The sequence below is a fragment of the Nerophis ophidion genome, linkage group LG26 (genome assembly GCF_033978795.1).
Source record: "Nerophis ophidion isolate RoL-2023_Sa linkage group LG26, RoL_Noph_v1.0, whole genome shotgun sequence".
NCBI lineage: Eukaryota > Metazoa > Chordata > Actinopteri > Syngnathiformes > Syngnathidae > Nerophis > Nerophis ophidion.
Genome location: NC_084636.1, coordinates 6,481,310 through 6,507,565, shown reverse-complemented (window position 1 = coordinate 6,507,565; position 26,256 = coordinate 6,481,310). Strand labels below are relative to the sequence as shown.

At 37.7% G+C, this 26,256-nt stretch overlaps 1 protein-coding gene across 3 annotated transcripts in view; it reads right to left on the bottom strand.

Annotated features, from left to right (window-relative positions):
* Window positions 1-11,457: 11,457 nt before the first annotated feature.
* LOC133543867 (UDP-N-acetylhexosamine pyrophosphorylase-like) overlaps window positions 11,458-26,256 on the bottom strand; it is a 35,156-nt gene continuing 20,357 nt past the window's right edge. For 2 of the 3 annotated variants that reach the window (XM_061888728.1, XM_061888730.1), the window contains 6 exons: window positions 25,793-25,986; window positions 23,938-24,078; window positions 20,982-21,170; window positions 20,850-20,882; window positions 17,126-17,192; window positions 11,458-12,205 (listed from right to left, as the gene is read on the bottom strand). In XM_061888728.1, the coding sequence (XP_061744712.1) occupies window positions 12,113-12,205; window positions 17,126-17,192; window positions 20,850-20,882; window positions 20,982-21,170; window positions 23,938-24,078; window positions 25,793-25,986 (717 nt within the window). In that variant the 3' untranslated portion in view covers window positions 11,458-12,112. The remainder of the gene's footprint in view (window positions 12,206-17,125; window positions 17,193-20,849; window positions 20,883-20,981; window positions 21,171-23,937; window positions 24,079-25,792; window positions 25,987-26,256) is intronic. The other variant, XM_061888729.1, reaches the window with a different exon arrangement.

The window sequence follows — 26,256 nt, the reverse complement described above, 5'->3', positions numbered from 1 at the left end:
CACTGAAACATGTCACCTGCATCAAACCTGACACACTGAAACATGTCACCTGTAACACACCTGACACACTGAAACATATCACCTGTAACACACCTAACACACTGAAACATGTCACCTGCATCAAACCTGACACACTGAAATATGGCACCAGTAACACCCCTGACACACTGAAACATATCACCTGTAACACACCCGACACACTGAAACATGTCACCTGTAACACACCTGACACACTGAAACATGTCACCTGTAACACACCTGACACACTGAAACATATCACCTGTAACACACCTAACACACTGAAACATGTCACCTGCATCAAACCTGACACACTGAAATATGGCACCAGTAACACACCTGACACACTGAAACATGTCACCTGCATCAAAACTGACGCACTGACGCATGACACCTGTAACACACCTGACACACGTCACCTATAACACACGGAAACATGTCACCTGTAACACAACATATAATATATACATTCACTGTACAAACATACTGTACACATACACACCAATATACAAGATACAAGCATCGAGCCCTGGCAGGAGGGCGAGGCAGGCATAAATAGTAGCCTGACTTGCAACTGCAAGCAGGTGTGCCAGGCTGCCAATCAGGGACAGGTGAGGGAAACGAGCGCTAAGGGACACATGCAGGAAATGGAACCAAAATAAGAGCGCTGAAAGGAAACAGAGTAAAAACCCAAACATAACCAAACTGTCAGTAAGAAGTAGTTTACTCAAATGTCTACTTTACTGTAAAAATTGACAGATGGCCACAGTTTGACCCTGGAACAGACACATTGAGGGGACCTCCTTCCTTCTCTGCAGGTATGTGGTGCACATGTGGACATGGTCTGCTGCTTGAAGCACAGAGTGAAATCCTTTTAGGGGGAAAATAATTATTTCTTCTCCTGAGAAGGGTTGAGTGGGCAGCAAAAGGTCAAAGGTCACAACTTCCTTACTTCACCATAACCAGCTTGTCATTAGACCAACCTCATTTTTACATAATACACCTTTACATGTGTGTGTGTGTATATATATATATATATATATATATATATATATATATATATATATATATATATGTATATATATATATATATAGGAAGTGTTTCCACGTAAGACAGGAAGTGTGTTCACGTAGGACAGGAAGTGTGTCCACGTAAGACAGGAAGTGTGTCTACGTAAGACAGGAAGTGTGTCCACGTAAGACAGGAAGTGTGTCCACATGAGACAGGAAGTATGTCCATGTAAGACAGTAAGTGTGTCCATTTAAGAAAGGAAGTATGTCCACGTAAGAAAGGAAGTATGTCCACATAGGACAGGAAGTGTGTCCACGTAGGACAGGAAGTGTGTCCACGTAAGACAGGATGTGTATCCACTTGAGACAGGAAGTGTACCTACATGAGTCAGGAAGTGTGTGTGTACGTAAGACAGGAAGTGTGTCTACGTAAGACAGAAAGTGTGACCACGTAGGACAGGAAGTGTGTGTACATGAGCCAGGAAGTATTTCCACGTAGGACAGGAAGCGTACCCACATGAGACAGAAAGTTTGACCAAGTCAGACAGGAAATGTGCCCATGTGAGACAGGAAGTATGGCCACTAGAAACAGGAAGTATGTCCACGTAAGACAGGAAGTATGTACACATAGGACAGGAAGTGTGTCCACGTAGGACAGGAAATGTGTCCACATGAGACAGGAAATGTGTCCACTAAAGAGAGGAAGTGTGTCCACGTAAGACAGGAAGTGTGTCCACATGAGACAGGAAATGTGTCCACTAAAGAGAGGAAGTGTGTCCACGTAAGACAGGAAGTGTGTCCACATGAGACAGGAAATGTGTCCACTAAAGAGAGGAATTGTATCCATGTAAGACAGGAAGTGTGTCCACATGAGACAGGAAATGTGTCCACTAAAGAGAGGAATTGTATCCATGTAAGACAGGAAGTATGTACACATAGGACAGGAAGTGTGTCCACGTAGGACAGGAAGTGTGTCCACATGAGACAGGAAATGTGTCCACTAAAGAGAGGAATTGTGTCCACGTAAGACAGGAAGTGTGTCCACATGAGACAGGAAATGTGTCCACTAAAGAGAGGAATTGTGTCCACGTAAGACAGGAAGTGTGTCCACGTGAGACAAGAAGTGTGTCCACATAAGACAGGAAGTGGGTCTAGGTAAAACAGGAAGTGTATCTACGTAAGACAGGAAGTGTGTCCACATAAGACAGGAAGTGTTTCCACATGAGACAGGAAGTATGTCCATGTAAGACAGGAAGTGTGTCCATTTAAGAAAGGAAATACGTCCACATAAGACAGGAAGTATGTCCACGTAGGACAGGAAATGTGTCCACGTAGGACAGAAAGTGTGTCCAGGTAAGACAGGAAGTTTGTCACGTAGGACAGGAAGTGTGTCCACGTAAGACAGGAAGTGTGTCCATGTAAGACAGGAAGTGTGTCCATTTAAGAAAGGAAATACGTCCACATAAGACAGGAAGTATGTCCACGTAGGACAGGAAATGTGTCCACGTAGGACAGAAAGTGTGTCCAGGTAAGACAGGAAGTTTGTCACGTAGGACAGGAAGTGTGTCCACGTAAGACAGGAAGTGTGTCCATGTAAGACAGGAAGGGTGCCCACGTGAGACAGAAAGTGTGTCCACGTAAGACAGGAAGTTTGTCACGTAGGACAGGAAGTGTGTCCACGTAAGACAGGAAGTGTGTCCACGTGAGACAGAAAGTGTGTCCACATGAGACAGGAAGTATGTCCATGTAAGACAGGAAGTGTGTCCATTTAAGAAAGGAAGTATGTCCACATAAGACAGGAAGTATGTCCACATAGGACAGGAAGTGTACACATAGGACAGGAAGTGTGTCCACGTAGGACAGGAAGTGTGTCCACATGAGACAGGAAATGTGTCCACTAAAGAGAGGAATTGTATCCACGTAAGACAGGAAGTGTGTCCACATGAGACAGGAAATGTGTCCACTAAAGAGAGGAATTGTATCCATGTAAGACAGGAAGTATGTACACATAGGACAGGAAGTGTGTCCACATAGGACAGGAAGTGTGTCCACATGAGACAGGAAATGTGTCCACTAAAGAGAGGAATTGTATCCACGTAAGACAGGAAGTATGTACACATAGGACAGGAAGTGTGTCCACGTAGGACAGGAAGTGTGTCCACATGAGACAGGAAATGTGTCCACTAAAGAGAGGAATTGTATCCATGTAAGACAGGAAGTATGTACACATAGGACAGGAAGTGTGTCCACGTAGGACAGGAAGTGTGTCCACATGAGACAGGAAATGTGTCCACTAAAGAGAGGAATTGTGTCCACGTAAGACAGGAAGTGTGTCCACATGAGACAGGAAATGTCTCCACTAAAGAGAGGAATTGTGTCCATGTAAGACAGGAAGTGTGTCCACATAAGACAGGAAGTGGGTCTAGGTAAAACAGGAAGTGTATCTACGTAAGACAGGAAGTGTGTCCACATAAGACAGGAAGTGTTTCCACATGAGACAGGAAGTATGTCCATATAAGACAGGAAGTGTGTCCATTTAAGAAAGGAAATAGGTCCACATAAGACAGGAAGTATGTCCACGTAGGACAGGAAATGTGTCCACGTAGGACAGAAAGTGTGTCCAGGTAAGACAGGAAGTTTGTCACGTAGGACAGGAAGTGTGTCCACGTAAGACAGGAAGTGTGTTCACGTAGGACAGGAAGTGTGTCCACGTAAGACAGGATGTGTATCCACTTGAGACAGGAAGTGTACCTACATGAGGCAGGAAGTGTGTGTGTACGTAAGACAGGAAGTGTGTCTACGTAAGACAGAAAGTGTGACCACGTAGGACAGGAAGTGTGTGTACATGAGACAGGAAGTATTTCCACGTAGGACAGGAAGCGTACCCACATGAGACAGAAAGTTTGACCAAGTCAGACAGGAAATGTGCCCATGTGAGACAGGAAGTATGGCCACTAGAAACAGGAAGTATGTCCACGTAAGACAGGAAGTATGTACACATAGGACAGGAAGTGTGTCCACGTAGGACAGGAAGTGTGTCCACATGAGACAGGAAATGTGTCCACATGAGACAGGAAATGTGTCCACTAAAGAGAGGAATTGTATCCACGTAAGACAGGAAGTGTGTCCACATGAGACAGGAAATGTGTCCACTAAAGAGAGGAATTGTATCCATGTAAGACAGGAAGTATGTACACATAGGACAGGAAGTGTGTCCACGTAGGACAGGAAATGTGTCCACATGAGACAGGAAATGTGTCCACTAAAGAGAGGAATTGTGTCCACGTAAGACAGGAAGTGTGTCCACATGAGACAGGAAATGTGTCCACTAAAGAGAGGAATTGTGTCCATGTAAGACAGGAAGTGTGTCCACATAAGACAGGAAGTGGGTCTAGGTAAAACAGGAAGTGTATCTACGTAAGACAGGAAGTGTGTCCACATAAGACAGGAAGTGTTTCCACATGAGACAGGAAGTATGTCCATGTAAGACAGGAAGTGTGTCCATTTAAGAAAGGAAATAGGTCCACATAAGACAGGAAGTATGTCCACGTAGGACAGGAAATGTGTCCACGTAGGACAGAAAGTGTGTCCAGGTAAGACAGGAAGTTTGTCACGTAGGACAGGAAGTGTGTCCACGTAAGACAGGAAGTGTGTTCACGTAGGACAGGAAGTGTGTCCACGTAAGACAGGATGTGTATCCACTTGAGACAGGAAGTGTACCTACATGAGGCAGGAAGTGTGTGTGTACGTAAGACAGGAAGTGTGTCTACGTAAGACAGAAAGTGTGACCACGTAGGACAGGAAGTGTGTGTACATGAGACAGGAAGTATTTCCACGTAGGACAGGAAGCGTACCCACATGAGACAGAAAGTTTGACCAAGTCAGACAGGAAATGTGCCCATGTGAGACAGGAAGTATGGCCACTAGAAACAGGAAGTATGTCCACGTAAGACAGGAAGTATGTACACATAGGACAGGAAGTGTGTCCACGTAGGACAGGAAGTGTGTCCACATGAGACAGGAAATGTGTCCACATGAGACAGGAAATGTGTCCACTAAAGAGAGGAATTGTATCCACGTAAGACAGGAAGTGTGTCCACATGAGACAGGAAATGTGTCCACTAAAGAGAGGAATTGTATCCATGTAAGACAGGAAGTATGTACACATAGGACAGGAAGTGTGTCCACGTAGGACAGGAAATGTGTCCACATGAGACAGGAAATGTGTCCACTAAAGAGAGGAATTGTGTCCACGTAAGACAGGAAGTGTGTCCACATGAGACAGGAAATGTGTCCACTAAAGAGAGGAATTGTGTCCATGTAAGACAGGAAGTGTGTCCACATAAGACAGGAAGTGGGTCTAGGTAAAACAGGAAGTGTATCTACGTAAGACAGGAAGTGTGTCCACATAAGACAGGAAGTGTTTCCACATGAGACAGGAAGTATGTCCATGTAAGACAGGAAGTGTGTCCATTTAAGAAAGGAAATAGGTCCACATAAGACAGGAAGTATGTCCACGTAGGACAGGAAATGTGTCCACGTAGGACAGAAAGTGTGTCCAGGTAAGACAGGAAGTTTGTCACGTAGGACAGGAAGTGTGTCCACGTAAGACAGGAAGTGTGTTCACGTAGGACAGGAAGTGTGTCCACGTAAGACAGGATGTGTATCCACTTGAGACAGGAAGTGTACCTACATGAGGCAGGAAGTGTGTGTGTACGTAAGACAGGAAGTGTGTCTACGTAAGACAGAAAGTGTGACCACGTAGGACAGGAAGTGTGTGTACATGAGACAGGAAGTATTTCCACGTAGGACAGGAAGCGTACCCACATGAGACAGAAAGTTTGACCAAGTCAGACAGGAAATGTGCCCATGTGAGACAGGAAGTATGGCCACTAGAAACAGGAAGTATGTCCACGTAAGACAGGAAGTATGTACACATAGGACAGGAAGTGTGTCCACGTAGGACAGGAAGTGTGTCCACATGAGACAGGAAATGTGTCCACATGAGACAGGAAATGTGTCCACTAAAGAGAGGAATTGTATCCACGTAAGACAGGAAGTGTGTCCACATGAGACAGGAAATGTGTCCACTAAAGAGAGGAATTGTATCCATGTAAGACAGGAAGTATGTACACATAGGACAGGAAGTGTGTCCACGTAGGACAGGAAGTGTGTCCACATGAGACAGGAAATGTGTCCACTAAAGAGAGGAATTGTGTCCACGTAAGACAGGAAGTGTGTCCACATGAGACAGGAAATGTGTCCACTAAAGAGAGGAATTGTATCCACGTAAGACAGGAAGTGTGTCCACATGAGACAGGAAATGTGTCCACTAAAGAGAGGAATTGTGTCCATGTAAGACAGGAAGTGTGTCCACGTGAGACAAGAAGTGTGTCCACATAAGACAGGAAGTGTGTCCACTAAAGAGAGGAATTGTATCCATGTAAGACAGGAAGTATGTACACATAGGACAGGAAGTGTGTCCACGTAGGACAGGAAGTGTGTCCACATGAGACAGGAAATGTGTCCACTAAAGAGAGGAATTGTATCCACGTAAGACAGGAAGTGTGTCCACATGAGACAGGAAATGTGTCCACTAAAGAGAGGAATTGTATCCATGTAAGACAGGAAGTATGTACACATAGGACAGGAAGTGTGTCCACGTAGGACAGGAAGTGTGTCCACATGAGACAGGAAATGTGTCCACTAAAGAGAGGAATTGTATCCACGTAAGACAGGAAGTATGTACACATAGGACAGGAAGTGTGTCCACGTAGGACAGGAAGTGCGTCCACATGAGACAGGAAATGTGTCCACTAAAGAGAGGAATTGTATCCACGTAAGACAGGAAGTATGTACACATAGGACAGGAAGTGTGTCCACGTAGGACAGGAAGTGTGTCCACATGAGACAGGAAATGTGTCCACTAAAGAGAGGAATTGTGTCCACGTAAGACAGGAAGTGTGTCCACATGAGACAGGAAATGTGTCCACTAAAGAGAGGAATTGTGTCCATGTAAGACAGGAAGTGTGTCCACGTGAGACAAGAAGTGTGTCCACATAAGACAGGAAGTGGGTCTAGGTAAAACAGGAAGTGTATCTACGTAAGACAGGAAGTGTGTCCACATAAGACAGGAAGTGTTTCCACATGAGACAGGAAGTATGTCCACGTAGGACAGGAAATGTGTCCACGTAGGACAGAAAGTGTGTCCAGGTAAGACAGGAAGTTTGTCACGTAGGACAGGAAGTGTGTCCACGTAAGACAGGAAGTGTGTCCATGTAAGACAGGAAGTGTGTCCATTTAAGAAAGGAAATACGTCCACATAAGACAGGAAGTATGTCCACGTAGGACAGGAAATGTGTCCACGTAGGACAGAAAGTGTGTCCAGGTAAGACAGGAAGTTTGTCACGTAGGACAGGAAGTGTGTCCACGTAAGACAGGAAGTGTGTCCATGTAAGACAGGAAGTGTGTCCATTTAAGAAAGGAAATACGTCCACATAAGACAGGAAGTATGTCCACGTAGGACAGGAAATGTGTCCACGTAGGACAGAAAGTGTGTCCAGGTAAGACAGGAAGTTTGTCACGTAGGACAGGAAGTGTGTCCACGTAAGACAGGAAGTGTGTCCATGTAAGACAGGAAGGGTGCCCACGTGAGACAGAAAGTGTGTCCACGTAAGACAGGAAGTTTGTCACGTAGGACAGGAAGTGTGTCCACGTAAGACAGGAAGTGTGTCCACGTGAGACAGAAAGTGTGTCCACATGAGACAGGAAGTATGTCCATGTAAGACAGGAAGTGTGTCCATTTAAGAAAGGAAGTATGTCCACATAAGACAGGAAGTATGTCCACATAGGACAGGAAGTGTACACATAGGACAGGAAGTGTGTCCACGTAGGACAGGAAGTGTGTCCACATGAGACAGGAAATGTGTCCACTAAAGAGAGGAATTGTATCCACGTAAGACAGGAAGTGTGTCCACATGAGACAGGAAATGTGTCCACTAAAGAGAGGAATTGTATCCATGTAAGACAGGAAGTATGTACACATAGGACAGGAAGTGTGTCCACATAGGACAGGAAGTGTGTCCACATGAGACAGGAAATGTGTCCACTAAAGAGAGGAATTGTATCCACGTAAGACAGGAAGTATGTACACATAGGACAGGAAGTGTGTCCACGTAGGACAGGAAGTGTGTCCACATGAGACAGGAAATGTGTCCACTAAAGAGAGGAATTGTATCCATGTAAGACAGGAAGTATGTACACATAGGACAGGAAGTGTGTCCACGTAGGACAGGAAGTGTGTCCACATGAGACAGGAAATGTGTCCACTAAAGAGAGGAATTGTGTCCACGTAAGACAGGAAGTGTGTCCACATGAGACAGGAAATGTGTCCACTAAAGAGAGGAATTGTGTCCATGTAAGACAGGAAGTGTGTCCACGTGAGACAAGAAGTGTGTCCACATAAGACAGGAAGTGGGTCTAGGTAAAACAGGAAGTGTATCTACGTAAGACAGGAAGTGTGTCCACATAAGACAGGAAGTGTTTCCACATGAGACAGGAAGTATGTCCATGTAAGACAGGAAGTGTGTCCATTTAAGAAAGGAAATACGTCCACATAAGACAGGAAGTATGTCCACGTAGGACAGGAAGTGTGTCCACGTAGGACAGAAAGTGTGTCCAGGTAAAACAGGAAGTTTGTCACGTAGGACAGGAAGTGTGTCCACGTAAGACAGGAAGTGTGTCCATGTAAGACAGGAAGTGTGTCCATTTAAGAAAGGAAATACGTCCACATAAGACAGGAAGTATGTCCACGTAGGACAGGAAGTGTGTCCACGTAAGACAGGAAGTGTGTCCATGTAAGACAGGAAGTGTGTCCACGTGAGACAGAAAGTGTGTCCACATGAGACAGGAAGTATGTCCATGTAAGACAGGAAGTGTGTCCATTTAAGAAAGGAAGTATGTCCACATAAGACAGGAAGTATGTCCACATAGGACAGGAAGTGTCCACGTAGGACAGGAAGTGTGTCCACATGAGACAGGAAGTGTGTCCACTAAGGAGAGGAATTGTGTCCATGTAAGACAGGAAGTGTGTCCATGTTAGACAGGAAGTGGGTCTAGGTAAAACAGGAAGTGTGTCTACGTAAGACAGGAAGTGTGTCCACGTGAGACTGGAAGTGTGTCCATGTAAGACAGGAAGTGTGTCCATGTAAGACAGGAAGTGTGTCCACGTAAGACAGGAAGTGTGTCCACGTGAGACAGAAAGTGTGTCCACAGGAGACAGGAAGTATGTCCATGTAAGACAGGAAGTGTGTCCATTTAAGAAAGGAAGTATGTCCACATAAGACAGGAAGTATGTCCACATAGGACAGGAAGTGTCCACGTAGGACAGGAAGTGTGTCCACATAAGACAGGAAGTGTGTCCACTAAGGAGAGGAATTGTGTCCACGTAAGACAGGAAGTGTGTCCATGTGAGACAGGAAGTGGGTCTAGGTAAAACAGGAAGTGTGTCTACGTAAGACAGGAAGTGTGTCCATGTTAGACAGGAAGTGGGTCTAGGTAAAACAGGAAGTGTGTCCCCATAGGACAGGAAGTCTGTCCAAGTAGGACAAGAAGTGTGCCCACATGAGACAGGAAGTGTGTCTACGTAAGACAGAAACTGTGTCCATGTGAGACAGGAAGTATTTCCACTTAGGAGAGGAAGTGTACCCACATGAGACAGGAAGTGTACCCACATGAGACAGGAAGTGTATCCAGGTGAGACAGGAAGTGTGTCCACTAGAAACAGGAAGTGTGTCCACGTGAGGAACTTCCCAGGCAAAGAAGACAACTTGGAGTGCGTCCAGCACTTGATGTATTTGTGTCCCACTATCACATTTGCTGCTTTCATTGCTATTCCTGTTCTTCCTGCAGCCACTGATTGCACTCAAGTGTCTGCTGGCTGCGGAAGGAATGTCAAACACACGTTTAGTGGAAGTAAAAATAGCCAGGTTGTACACTCACAAATAGCAACATTACACTACTTCTAACACTAACCCATATTATCTACATGAATGGAATGTACTGTACATTGTCTTCTTCTGCATATTGTACAGTATTTTGTATTTCTATACTGTTTTGTATATTGTACAGGATTGCTTATTTTATTGGATAGTAGTCTGTTTATTTCAATTGTTAGTTTTTTTTATTTCACCCCATATTTGTTCCCACTACCGCACCTTAAGTTGGAGTCTTCAATCTCACTATATGCAAATATAATGACAATAAAGTCTATTCTATTCTGATAAAAACAGCAAGCAGTAAAATACGTTTATCAGAAACAGTCAAACAAACTAACTCAGATCTTTTGGGTTCAGACATTTCATGTGTACTGGCCTGCTTTTATTCAACGACAACATCGACGATTCTTCATCTAATAATGGATTGATTGATCTCAGACGGAAACTATTAATGTGTCAGAATAATAGTATCTAAGTTCCCACAAAACTTTGTGTTGCCATGAGTTCCCGGAGAGAAGACAAAAGCTATCTTTGATCCTACCAAGCGGAAGGCTCGTAAAACTCTACTGTGTAGGATGGTAAGTAATAGACAAAATTGTGTCAGAGTCATGATTTTCTTTTTCATGCTTGAAATAAGAAATGTGATGATCCGCTGCCCAGATCGTCACATATTCTAGTTTTGTTGCGTTTTTGTGTCATACTCTGTTTATGTTTGACTTCCTTAGTTCCTGTTTGTTCTGTCACCATGGTTTCACATTAGTTCCACCTGCTACTCGCCGTTAACGCACACCTGTTCCTCTTGATTACTCTCCTTATTTAAGGCAACCCTTTTTTGTTCATTCTTTCTCGGATCCTAATTTGCATTACACGCAACAAGTGACGACTGCTTCTATGTTTATACTCGTTAGCTTTCGCGCTACGCTTAGTTTATCCCTAGCTCTCATGCTAGTAGTTTTTGTTTGGCCTTTTGTGCCCTTGTGCCAGTTTTTCTGTTTCCTCGTCTGTTTTTATTAGTTCATAAATCTTCATTTCTTACCATACGCTGGGCGTCGGGAGGGATTCCCTTTTTTTTTGTCTTTGTCATGAAAAAGGCAGGTTTTTGTCATGAAAAAAATAGTTTTTTTGGGGTTTGTGCAACAATTGTAAGTGAATCTTGTGTATTTTATGTTGATTTCTTTTTTCAAAATTTTTTTTTTTAAATTAATAAAAAATTCTTCTGTGGTCCGGTACCAATCGCACCGCGGCTCGGTGGTTGTCGACCACTGTTTTAGAGGACGGGCCCCGACCCTATGGTTAGGAATGACTGATGGACGTGATGTTTTGATTGGCATATCTAGCATCTTTTTATCTAGAATTTGAGTTTCGACTGGAGCTGAATATGAGCTTCCCCTTACTTGGAAAACCAGCAGCTAAATGTACAACACAGGACAAGTTTTACTGTTTTTAATTCATTTATTTTTCATTATTTAAAATGCACTGAAAAAGGTTGCACACAATTTACTTGTAAAATGGCAATAAAGATTCTGGTTTTATTGCTCAACTCTTTTTTTTCACTGAAAGTTACTTCAACTGATTATTGTTTTAATTAAAAAAATAATGTTTTTGTTTTTTTAAAGCCTCGTGGATACCACAAGTGTACAGATGAACAAGCTTCCAGTTTTTACTAATCAACATACATATATATATATATATATATATATATATATATATATATATATATATATATATATATATATATATATATATATATATATACACCAAGAGAGTGCAAAGCAGCAATCAGAGAAAAGGATGGCTATTTCTAAGAAACTAGAATATAAAAAATGTTTTCAGATATTTCACCATTTTTTTTTGTTAAGTACATAACTCGACATGTGTTCAGTCATAGTTTTGATGTGACAATCTACAATGTAAATAGTCATGAAAATAAAGAAAACACATAGAATTATATATATATATATATATTTATATATATATATATATATATATATATATATATATATATATATGCATGATGGCCCTGTTATTGCACATTGATGACTTCACAGGCAATGTGGAGAAAAAAAAAACGAGGTTGTTTTCAGGTCTTAAAGTCCGTTCTTGACCTGCTCATGGACGCCGTGCTCGTCAATGATCAGCATGGACTGAAACTCTCGATCCTTCACCAGGGCTTGGAGACCCTTCAGGAGGAACACACCTTTAGTGACAGTTGATCAATGTGTGTGGAGTGTAAGATACTAGAGGACTTGCCATGAAGGTATGTAATATGTGTATGATGGTGTATGATGGTGTATAATATGTGTATGACGGTGTATAACGTGTATGATGGTGTATAATGGTGTATAATATGTGTATGGTGGTGTGTAATATGTGTATGATGGTGTATAACGTGTATGATGGTGTGTAAATTGTGTATGATGGTGTATAATGGTGTATAATATGTGTATGGTGGTGTGTAATATGTGTATGATGGTGTATAATATGTGTATGACGGTGTATAACGTGTATGATGGTGTGTAAATTGTGTATGATGGTGTATAATGGTGTATAATATGTGTATGGTGGTGTGTAATATGTGTATGATGGTGTATAACGGTGTATGACGGTGTATAACGTGTATGATGGTGTGTAAATTGTGTATGATGGTGTATAATGGTGTATAATATGTGTATGGTGGTGTGTAATATGTGTATGATGGTGTATAATGGTGTATAATATGTGTATAATGGTGTATAACATATGTATGATGGTGTGTAATATGTGTATGATGGTGTATAATATGTGTATGACGGTGTATAACGTGTATGATGGTGTGTAAATTGTGTATGATGGTGTATAATGGTGTATAATATGTGTATGGTGGTGTGTAATATGTGTATGATGGTGTATAACGGTGTATGACGGTGTATAACGTGTATGATGGTGTGTAAATTGTGTATGATGGTGTATAATGGTGTATAATATGTGTATGGTGGTGTGTAATATGTGTATGATGGTGTATAATGGTGTATAATATGTGTATAACATATGTATGATGGTGTGTAATATGTGTATGATGGTGTATAATATGTGTATGACGGTGTATAACATCTGTATGATGATGTATAATATGTGTATGATGGTGTATAGTATGTGTATGATGGTGTATAATATAAGTATGATGGTGTGTAATATGTGTATGATGGTGTATAATATAAGTATGATGGTGTGTAATATGTGTATGATGGTGTATAATATAAGTATGATGGTGTGTAATATGTGTATGATGGTGTATAATATAAGTATGATGGTGTGTAATATGTGTATGATGGTGTATAGTATGTGTATGATGGTGTATAATATAAGTATGATGGTGTGTAATATGTGTATGATGGTGTATAATATAAGTATGATGGTGTATAATACGTGTATGATAGTGTATAGTATGTGTATGACGGTGTATAACATCTGTATGATGATGTATAATATGTGTATGATGGTGTATAATATAAGTAAGATGGTGTATAGTATGTGTATGATGGTGTATAATATAAGTATGATGGTGTGTAATATGTGTATGATGGTGTATAGTATGTGTATGAAGGTGTATAATATAAGAGTGATGGTGTGTAATATGTGTATGATGGTGTATAATATAAGTATGATGGTGTGTAATATGTGTATGATTGTGTATAGTATGTGTATGATGGTGTATAATATAAGTATGATGGTGTATAGTATGTGTATGATGGTGTATAATATAAGTATGATGGTGTATAATATGTGTATGATTGTGTATAGTATGTGTATGATGGTGTATAATATAAGTATGATGGTGTATAGTATGTGTATGATGTTATATAATATAAGTATGATGGTGTGTAATATGTGTATGATGGTGTATAATATGTGTATGACGGTGTATAACGTGTATGATGGTGTGTAAATTGTGTATGATGGTGTATAATGGTGTATAATATGTGTATGGTGGTGTGTAATATGTGTATGATGGTGTATAACGGTGTATGACGGTGTATAACGTGTATGATGGTGTGTAAATTGTGTATGATGGTGTATAATGGTGTATAATATGTGTATGGTGGTGTGTAATATGTGTATGATGGTGTATAATGGTGTATAATATGTGTATAACATATGTATGATGGTGTGTAATATGTGTATGATGGTGTATAATATGTGTATGACGGTGTATAACATCTGTATGATGATGTATAATATGTGTATGATGGTGTATAGTATGTGTATGATGGTGTATAATATAAGTATGATGGTGTGTAATATGTGTATGATGGTGTATAATATAAGTATGATGGTGTGTAATATGTGTATGATGGTGTATAATATAAGTATGATGGTGTGTAATATGTGTATGATGGTGTATAATATAAGTATGATGGTGTGTAATATGTGTATGATGGTGTATAGTATGTGTATGATGGTGTATAATATAAGTATGATGGTGTGTAATATGTGTATGATGGTGTATAATATAAGTATGATGGTGTATAATACGTGTATGATAGTGTATAGTATGTGTATGACGGTGTATAACATCTGTATGATGATGTATAATATGTGTATGATGGTGTATAATATAAGTAAGATGGTGTATAGTATGTGTATGATGGTGTATAATATAAGTATGATGGTGTGTAATATGTGTATGATGGTGTATAGTATGTGTATGAAGGTGTATAATATAAGAGTGATGGTGTGTAATATGTGTATGATGGTGTATAATATAAGTATGATGGTGTGTAATATGTGTATGATTGTGTATAGTATGTGTATGATGGTGTATAATATAAGTATGATGGTGTATAGTATGTGTATGATGGTGTATAATATAAGTATGATGGTGTATAATATGTGTATGATTGTGTATAGTATGTGTATGATGGTGTATAATATAAGTATGATGGTGTATAGTATGTGTATGATGTTATATAATATAAGTATGATGGTGTGTAATATGTGTATGATGGTGTATAATATTTTTATAATGTGTATAATGTGTATGATGGTGTGTATCATGTGTATGATGGTGTATATTTTTATAATGGTGTATAATGTGTATGGTGGTGTATACAATGTGGATGATGGTGTGTATTATGTGTATGATGATGTATAATATGTGTATGATTGTGTATAACGGTGTATAGTGAAGTGAAGTGAAGTGAAGTGAATTATATTGATATAGCACTTTTCTCTAGTGACTCAAAGCGCTTTACATAGTGAAACCCAATATCTAAGTTACATTCAAACCAGTGTGGGTGGCACTGGGAGCAGGTGGGTAAAGTGTCTTGCCCAAGGACACAATGGCAGTGACTAGGATGGCTGAAGCGGGAATCGAACCTCCAACCCTCAAGTTTCTGGCACAGCCACTCTACCAACCGAGCTATACCGCGCGAGCTATAACGTGTGTATAATGGTGTATAACATGTGTATGATGGTGTATAAAATGTGTATGAAGGTGTATAAAGTGAGTATGATGGTGTATAATATTTCTATAATGGTGTATAATGTGTATGGTGGTGTATAACATGTGTATGATGGTGTGTAATATGTGTATGATGGTGTATAACGTGTGTATGATGGTGTATAATATTTTTATAATGGTGTATAATTTGTATGGTAGTGTATAACATGTGTATGATGGTGTGTAATATGTGTGTGATGGTGTGTAATATGTGTATGATGGTGTGTAATATGTGTGTGATGGTGTGTAATATGTGTATGATGGTGTATAACGTGTGTATGATGGTGTACAATATTTTTATAATGGTGTATAATTTGTATGGTGGTGTATAACATGTGTATGATGGTGTATAACGTGTGTATGATGGTGTATAATATTTTTTATAATGGTGTATAATGTGTATGGTGGTGTATAACGTGTATGATGGTGTGTAATATGTGTATGATGGTGTATAATATTTTTATAATGGTGTATAATGTGTATGATGGTGTGTAATATGTGTATGATGGTGTATATCATGTGTATGATGGTGTATAATATTTTTATAATGGTGTGTAATGTGTATGGTGGTGTATAACATGTGTATGATGGTGTGTAATATGTGTATGATGGTGTATAATATTTTTATAATGGTGTATAATGTGTACGGTGATGTATAACATGTGTATGATGGTGTGTAATATGTGTATGATGGTGTATAATGTGTGTATGATGGTGTATAATATTTTCATAATGGTGTATAATGTGTATGGTGTATGTGTATGGTGGTGTATAACATGTGTATGATGGTGTATAATATGTGTATGATGGTGTATAATATGTGTATGACGGTGTATAATATTTTTATAATGGTGTATAATGTGTATGGTGGTGTATAACATGTCTATGATGGTGTATAATGTGTGTATGATGGTGTATAATATTTTTATAATGGTGTATAATGTGTATGGTGGTGTATAACATGTGTATGATGGTGTGTAATATGTGTATGATGGTGTATAATGTGTGTATGATGGTGTATAATATTTTTATAATGGTGTATAATGTGTATGGTGGTGTATAATATGTGTATGATGGTGTGTAATATGTGTATGATGGTGTACAATACGTGTATGATGGTGTATAATACGTGTATGATGGTGTATAATACGTGTATGATGGTGTATAATATGTGTATGACGGTGTATAATATTTTTATAATGGTGTATAATGTGTATGGTGGTGTATAACGTGTGTATGATGGTGTGTAATATGTGTATGATGGTGTATAATATGTGTATGACGGTGTATAATATTTTTATAATGGTGTATAATGTGTATGGTGGTGTATAACGTGTGTATGATGGTGTGTAATATGTGTATGATGGTGTATAATATGTGTATGACGGTGTATAATATTTTTATAATGGTGTATAATGTGTATGGTGGTGTATAACATGTCTATGATGGTGTATAACGTGTGTATGATGGTGTATAACATGTGTAGAATAAATCAAGTTGGTAGGATGTGATTATGATGATGATGATGTGTAATGGAGGCATGTATTATTAATAGACTTCAGAATATGTTCCTGCAATGGAGGAGAAGAAAAAGAGTGAAGAGTCCAGAAAGTCGTCTTACTTCTCCAGCGTAGGAAAGCAGGGGAGATATCTCACATTTGATTGGCAGGTCGCTTCTGTCCTTCAGGCTGCATGAGGGAGACATTAATTATATATGGAATACTAATGTACATTAATCATATATACAATAATCATGTACATCAATGTAAGCAGTACCACGGTATCAATCAGTTAATCAATCAATCAATGTTGACTTATATAGCCCGAAATCACAAATGTCTCAAAGGGCTGCAAAAACCCAACGACATCCTGGGCTCAGATTCACATTAGGGCAAAGAAAAACTCAACCCAATGGGAACAACCAGAAATCGTAGCGATTATATATATATATATATATATATATATATATATATATATATATATATATATATATATATATATATATATATATATATATATATATATATACATGGCCTTGGTTTCGGAGGAAGGAATGATTGGACGTAACATGCCAAATGTGCCAAGTGTGCCAACATTCCATTTGTTTGTGGGCAGACAGGAGAGAAGAAGAAAGAGTGATCAAGTGTGAGGAAGAGGAGATCGACTGAGGAGGAAGAACACGTTTAGATCATTAGCATGTAAATAATGATGTCAGTACTTTTTACTTCATACTTGCACCAAGTACACTTCACTTTGTGTTTGAATACTACATTACATCATACTTGTTACTCCAAACTTCAAGTACACTTCACTTTGTGTAGGAATACTACATTACATCATACTTGTTACTCCAAACTTCAAGTACACTTCACTTTGTGTAGGAATACTACATTACATCATACTTTTTACTTCATACTTCCACCAAGTAGACTTCATTTTATGCAAGAATACTACATTACATCATACTTTGTACTTCATAATTCAAATACACTTCATATTGTGTTTGAATACTACATTACATCACACTTTTTACTTCATACTTGCACCAAGTACACTTCACTTTGTGCATGAATACTACATTACATCATACTTTGTACTTCATAATTCAAATACACTTCATATTGTGTTTGAATACTACATTACATCACACTTTTTACTTCATACTTGCACCAAGTACACTTCACTTTGTGTAGGAATACTACATTACATCATACTTTTTACATCATACTTCTAGTACACTTAACTTTGTATTTGAATACTACATTACATCATACTTTATACTTCATACTTCCACCAAGTACACTTCACTTTGTGTATGAAGACTACATTACATCATACTTGTTACTTACTATTTCAAGTACACTTCACTTTTTGTATGAATACTACATTACATCATACTTTTTACTTCATACTTTCACCAAGTACACTTCACTTTGTGTATGAAGACTACATTACGTCATACTTATTTCCAGAGGTGGGTAGAGTAGTCAGAAATTGTACTCAAGTAAGAGTACAGTTACTTTAGAGATTTATTACTCAAGTAAAAGTAAGGAGTAGTCACCCAAATATTTACTTGAGTAAAAGTAAAAAGTATGTTGTGAAGAAACTACTCAAGTACTGAGTAACTGATGAGTAACCTGATTACGGCAACAAATAATGCACAAAAACATAAAAATAGCAATGAACAAATTCAGAGCCAGGAGTATCTCTTAAGCAACTAAAACAATAATATATATTAAATAATAGTACATTAAAATAAAATGAAAAAAAATGCACATTGAGCCACAATAACTTAACAGCACCATAGCCTCAGTAGGCATTCATTGATTTGATTGATTGATTAAAACTTGTATTAGTAGATTGCACAGTACAGTACATATTCCCTACAATTGACCACTAAATGGTAACACCCCAATAAGTTTTTCAATGTTTATCAATTACTTAGTAAATGACCAAGTCGAGGTGATCTACCTCATATATACATACACACACATATCATACATACACACACATCATATACATACACACATATCTTATATATACACATATATGTATATATATATATATATATATATATATATATATATATATATATATATATATATATATATACAGTATATAATTTATATTTATTTATTTTGCCGTTTTTGTTGATATGTTAAAGGTGTTTTAATGAATATACATGCATGTTTAACACATAGATTCCTATCTTTCATGAAGACAAGAATATAAGTTGGTGTATTACCTGATTCTGATGACTTGCATTGATTGGAATCAGACGTCCACGTTTTCAAATGGAGGAGAAAAAAAGTTCCTCTTTTCTGTCTAATACCACATGAAAGTCGTTGGTTTTTGGCATCTTATCTGTCCAGCTTCCATATTAGTTTTTATACACTTTACAAGAAATACATTGGCGGCAAACTCCGTAGCTTGCTAGCTTGTTTGCGCTGGCTTTCGGAGACTCTTATTTTGTTAACGCAGGCGCGATGGAGCGGCGCTTTTATTGTGAAGACAGGAACCGTGCGATCAGTCTTTAGGCTTTTGACGGGAAGTACGGTTGAAATAAAAAGTGTCTTTTTTCCTTTACATTTTTGATTGATTGAAACTTTTATTATTAGATTGCACAGTACAGTACATAATCCGTACAATTGACCACTAAATAGTTTTTTAACTTGTTTAAGTCGGGTCATGTGACCGCCTGGCTCTGTTTGATTGGTCCAACGTCACCAGTGACTGCATGTGATTGGTGAAACGCAGACATACGTAGATTCTACTTTGAAGCTCTGTCATTAACCAAAACAAACATTAATAGATCGATAAAAAAAAGTAGCGAGTAGCGAGCTGAATGTAGATAAATGGAACGGCGTAAAAGTAGCGTTTCTTCTCTATAAATATACTCAAGTAAAAGTAAAAGTATGTTGCATAAAAACTACTCGTAGAAGTACAATTTATCCCAAAAGTTACTCAAGTAAATGTAACGGAGTAAATGTAGCGCGTTACTACCCACCTCTGCTTATTTCCCGTTTCAAGTACACTTCACTTTGTGTATGAATACTACATTACATCGTACTTATTTCCTATTTCAAGAACACTTTACTTTTTGCATGAATACTACATTATTTTATACTTTTTACTTCATACTTCCACCAAGTACCCTGCACTTTGCGCAAGAATACTACATTACATCGTACTTTTTACTTCATACTTCCACCGAGTACACTTCACTTTGTGCATGAATACTACTTTATGTCATACTTTTTACTTCATACTGCAAGTACACTTCACTTTGTGTTTGAATTCTACATTACATCATACTTTTTACTTCATACTTCCACCAAGTACACTTCACTTTGTGCATGAATACTACTTTACGTCATACTTTTTACTTCATACTGCAAGTACACTTCACTTTGTGTTTGAATTCTACATTACATCATACTTTTTACTTCATACTTCCACCAAGTACACTTCACTTTGTGCATGAATACTACATTACGTCATAGTATTTACTTCATACTTCAAGTACACTTCACTTTGTGTACGAATACTACAATACTTCATACTTGCACCAAGAAGTACACTTTGGTTGATTGAGAGAAAGATGCAAGTATTCTAGTTAATTAGTTAGTCAAAGAGCATGGTGCACGGGGGGAGTTGCGGTTGATTGAGAGAAAGATGCAAGTATTGTAGTTAATTAGTTAGTCAAAGAGCATGGTGCACGGGGGGAGTTGCGGTTGATTGAGAGAAAAAGGAAGCCAGCATGAAAATAAGGTAGAAGCGGCACCACCAAGGTGAAGTGTGTAGTAAGCAAAGCAGCGAGGGGGCGGGGCTTGTGAGATATTTACTTGGTGCGACCGTCACTTCCTGCTGCGGCAACTCTGCAAACACGGTGGCGTACGTGGGACAAGATGGCGGTGAAACACGCTGACAAACAGCAGATGGAAGACACGGGCGGCCGCCAGCAGCACGAGTGTTACCTGGGGATGGCGGGGACACGGGTGCCGTTCTCGTCCATAAAGTGACCGCCGGCATTCAACACCCAGCGGTGGTGGAGGGACAGGAGGGCGTGTCTGGCGGTGGTGGGCGTGTCTTTCCCGTCTTGGCGGTCGGCGTTCTTCAGCGGGGAGAACTCGTCCTCCCTCAGCACCTCGTACACCACAAACGTCCTGACACACGTACACAGCAGTTACTACTAGTCCTTACATTAAGTACTAGTAATAGTAGTTGTTTTAGGTACTAATAATAGTAGTAGGTAGTAATTGTGGGATGATATATCATCCCTGCAAGCCTGTTACGCAGGTATATACACACACATATATATACACATAAATATATACATACATGAATATATATATATATATATATATATATATATATATGTATATATATGTATATATATACACACATATATACATGTATATATACATACATATATATATATGTATATATATGTATATATATACACACATATATACATGTATATATACATATATACATACATATATATATATATATATGTATATATACATGTATATATGTGTATATATATATACATATATATACATATATATATATATATATATATATATATATATATATATATATATATATATATATATTATAGTAGTAATAGTTAGCAGTGAGATAGTAGTATGGTAATAGTACATAAGAAATAGTTATTCATAGTAAGTCAGTTGTAATAGTTAATATTAAGTATTAGTAAATTACTTGTAAGATAGTAGTACTATTTAGTTGTGAGTAGGTAGTAAGTTATTATTAATAGTTAGTAGTAAGTTAGTAGTATATTTAAAAGTATATAAACAATAGTTAATTGTTGTAAATTACATGTAATAGTTAACATTAGGTAGTTGTAAGTTAGTACTAAGTTAATAGTAATAGTTAGTAGTTAGTTTGTAGTATATTTAATAGTACATTAGCAATAGTTAATTGTAGTAAGTTAGTTATAATAGTTAATAGTAGTAAATTAATAGTAATGGTTAATAGTATATTTAATAGTACATTAGCAATATTTTCTCATAGTAAGTTATAGTTAATAGTAAGTAACTGTAAGTTAATAGTAATGGTGCGTAGTAAGTTAGTAGTATATTTAATAGTACATTAGAAATAGTTAATCATTGGTAGTAAGATAATAGTAAGTTAGCAGTATAGTTAATAGCACATCAGAAATAGTTAGTTGTAGTAAGTTAGTTATAATAGTAAGTAGTAGAAAGTTAATAGTAATGGTTGGTAGTATATTTAATAGTACATTCCCAATAGTTAATCATAGTAAGTTAGTTATAATAGTTATTAGTAAGTAAATGTAAGTTTATAGTAATGGTGAGTAGTAAGTTAGTAGTATATTTAATAGTACATTAGAAAATGTTAATCTTTGGTAGTAAGACAATAGTAACTTAGCAGAATAGTTAATAGTACATTAGCAAAAGTTATTTGTTGTTAGTTAGTTATATAGTAAATAGTATTAAGTTAATAGTAATGGTTAGTAGTATATTTAATAGTACATTCGCAATAATTAATCATAGTAAGTCAGTTATAATAGTTAATAGTAAGTAGTTGTAAGTTAATAGTATTGTGAGTAGTAAGTTAGTAGTATATTTAATAGTACATTACAAATAGTTAATAGTAAGATAATAGTAAGTTAGCAGTATAGTTAATAGTACATCAGAAATAGTTAGTTGTAGTAAGTTAGTTATAATAATAAGTAGTAGAAAGTTAATAGTAATGGTTGGTAGTATATTTAATAGTACATTCGCAATAGTTAGTCATAGTAAGTTAGTTATAATAATTATTAGTAAGTAGATGTAAGTTAATAGTAATGGTGAGTAGTAAGTTAGTAGTATATTTAATAGTACATTAGAAAATGTTAATCGTTGGTAGTAAGATAATAGTAAGTTAGCAGAATAGTTAATAGTACATTAGCAACAGTTAGTTGTAGTAAGTTCGTTATATAGTAAATAGTAGTAAGTTAATAGTAATGTTAGTAGTATATTTAATAGTACATTCGCAATAGTTAATCATAGTAAGTTACTTATAATAGTTAATAGTAAGTAGTTGTAAGTTAATAGTATTGTGAGTAGTAAGTTAGTAGTATATTTAATAGTACATTAGAAAATGTTAATCGTTGGTAGTAAGATAATAGTAAGTTAGCAGAATAGTTAATAGTACATTAGCAACACTTAGTTGTAGTAAGTTAGTTATATAGTAAATAGTAGTAAGTTAATAGTAATGTTAGTAGTATATTTAATAGTACATTCGCAATAGTTAATCATAGTAAGTTACTTATAATAGTTAATAGTAAGTAGTTGTAAGTTAATAGTATTGTGAGTAGTAAGTTAGTAGTATATTTAATAGTACATTAGAAATAGTTAATCGTTGGTAGTAAAATAATAATAAGTTATTGGAAGAGTTAATAGTACATGAGCAATAGTTAGTTGTAGTAAGTTAGTTATATAGTAGATAGTAGTAAGTTAATAGTAATGGTTAGTAGTATATTTAATAGTACATTCGCAATAATTAATCATAGTAAGTTAGTTATAATAGTTAATAGTAAGTAGTTGTAAGGTAATAGTAATGGTGAGTAGTAAGTTAGTAGTATATTTAATAGCACATTTTAAATAGTTAATCGTTGGTAGTAAGATAATAGTAAGTTAGCAGTAGAGTTAATAGTACATGAGCAATAGTTAGTTGTAGTAAGTTAGTTATAATAATTATTTTTAAGTAATTGTAATTTTGTAGTAATAGTTAGTAGTAAGTTAATAGTAATAGTTAGTAGTAAGTTAGCAGTGTGGTTAATAGTACATTAGCAATAGTTAATTGTTGTAAGTTACTCATAACAGTTTGTAGTAAGTTAATAGTAATAGTACATAGTAAGTAGTGTTAAGTTAATACTAATAGTTAGTAGAAAACTTTGCTCACTTGGCAAACTGGAAAATGTCAAAGACAAACTTTTCCATTTTGATTCCGTTTGGTTTGTCAGGCGTGACAAGTTGACCTTTGTCGTCCACAAAAGGAATCTTCTTGTGGGCCACATGGTGCTGAAGACTTGGTTCATACTTCCTGTGCGGACACATGACACTTGTGAGAACACACTTCTTCTTCTTCCTCGTGAAAACATACTGACAATATTTGTCTGCATCCTGGACTATGCTACAAGATGGCCGCTGAGTCATGTTTGATACAAACCCCGTTTCCATATGAGTTGGGAAATTGTGTTAGATGTAAATATAAACGGAATACAATGATTTGCAAATACTTTTCAACCCATACTCAGAATTTGATGCCAGCAACACGTGACAAAGAAGTTGGGAAAGGTGGCAATAAATATTGATAAAGTTGAGGAATGCTCATCAAACACTTATTTGGAACATCCCACAGGTGTGCGGGCTATTTGGGAACAGGTGGGTGCCATAATTGGGTATGAAAGCAGCTTCCATGAAATGCTAAGTAATTCACAAACAAGGAAGGGGCGAGGGTCACCAACTTGTAAGCAAATTGTCGAACAGTTTTAGAACAACATTTCTCAATGAGCTATTGCAAGGAATTTAGGGATTTTACCATCTACGGTCCGAAAAATCATCAAAAGGTTCAGAGAATCTGGAGAAATCACTGCACGTAAGCGATGATATTACGGACATCTGATCCCTCAGGCGGTACTGCATCAAAAACCGATATCAGTGTGTAAAGGATATCACCACATGGGCTCAGGAACACTTCATATAACCACTGTCAGTAACTACAGTTGGTCGCTACATCTGTAAGTGCAAGTTAAAACTCTACTATGCAAAGCAAAACCCATTTATCAACAACACCCTGAAACGCCGCTGGCTTCACTGGGCCCGAGCTCATCTGAAATGGACTGATGCAAAGTGGAAAAGTGTTCTGTGGTCTGACCAGTCCACATTTCAAATTGTTTTTGGAAACCGAGGACGTGGTGTCCTTCAGAACAAAAAGGAAAATAACGATTCGGATTGTTATAGGTGCAAAGTTCAAAAGTCAGCATCTGTGATGGTATGGGGGTGCAATAGTGCCCAAGGCATGGGTAACTTACACATCTGTGAAGGCACCATTAATGCTGAAAGGTCCATACAGGTTTTGGAGCAACATATGTTGTCATCCAAGCAACATTATCATGGACGCCCCTGCTTATTTCAGCAAGACAAGTGTTACAACGGCGTGGCTTCGTAAAAAAAGAGTGCGGGTACTTTCCTGGCCCGCCTGCAGTCCAGACCTGTCTCCCATCGAAAATGTGTGGCGCATTATGAAGCGTAAAATACGACAGCGGAGACCCCGGACTGTTGAACGACTGAAGCTCTACATAAAACAAGAATGGGAAAGAATTCCACTTTCAAAGCTTCAACAATTTGTTTCCTCAGTTCCCAAACGTTTATTGAGTGTTGTTAAAAGAAAAGGTGATGTAACACAGTGGTGAACATGCCCTTTCCCAACTACTTTGGCACGTGTTGCGGCCATGAAATTCTAAGTTAATTATTATTTGCTAAAAAAAAAAAAGTTTTTGAGTTTGAACATCAAATATGTTGTCTTTGTACTGCATTCAACTAAATGTGGGTTGAAAAGGATTTGCAACTCATTGTATTCCATTTATATTTAAACCTAACACAATTTCCCAACTCATATGGAAACGGGGTTTGTACTTAGAAATGAAGTTGATGTCATGTTGCCAGTGGAGTACAGTCCAAGTGATCGAGACTTACTAGAACTTTCCTGCGAGCTTAAAGTCATGATAGCAGAGAAGGCTGCGAGAGGAACTTACTCCACGACATCTTTGAGAAAGGAGAAGGTGAAAAAGTGGTTGGCTATATTCCCGGCATTGAACATCAGGCGTCCATCATCGCTTCTCTTCTGGGCCGTTTCCATGGTGATCTCGCTGTACTCCACCACCTGATACTTGCCGTCCACCTTGCAAACCACGCCCACCGCCTCTGTCGGGTTGCACTTCTCCACCACCTGCAGCAGAAATGATCATCTTCCACGTTGTCAAAAGGCAACACAAATATTTCAAAATATACTACAAAAATTTCGAACACCTGCTGCAACTTGTTTGGCAAAGAAGAAATGCTCACTAACACAGATTTAGACACATTTGTCAACAATATTTGGTCTTTTGTGTATATAGTCATCTTTGACTTCAACTCATGAACAATGGCAGCAATAACTTAAGTATTGTGTTGATATTTTTGTTCAGTATATGTAAATATACTGGGGTGGTCTCCATGC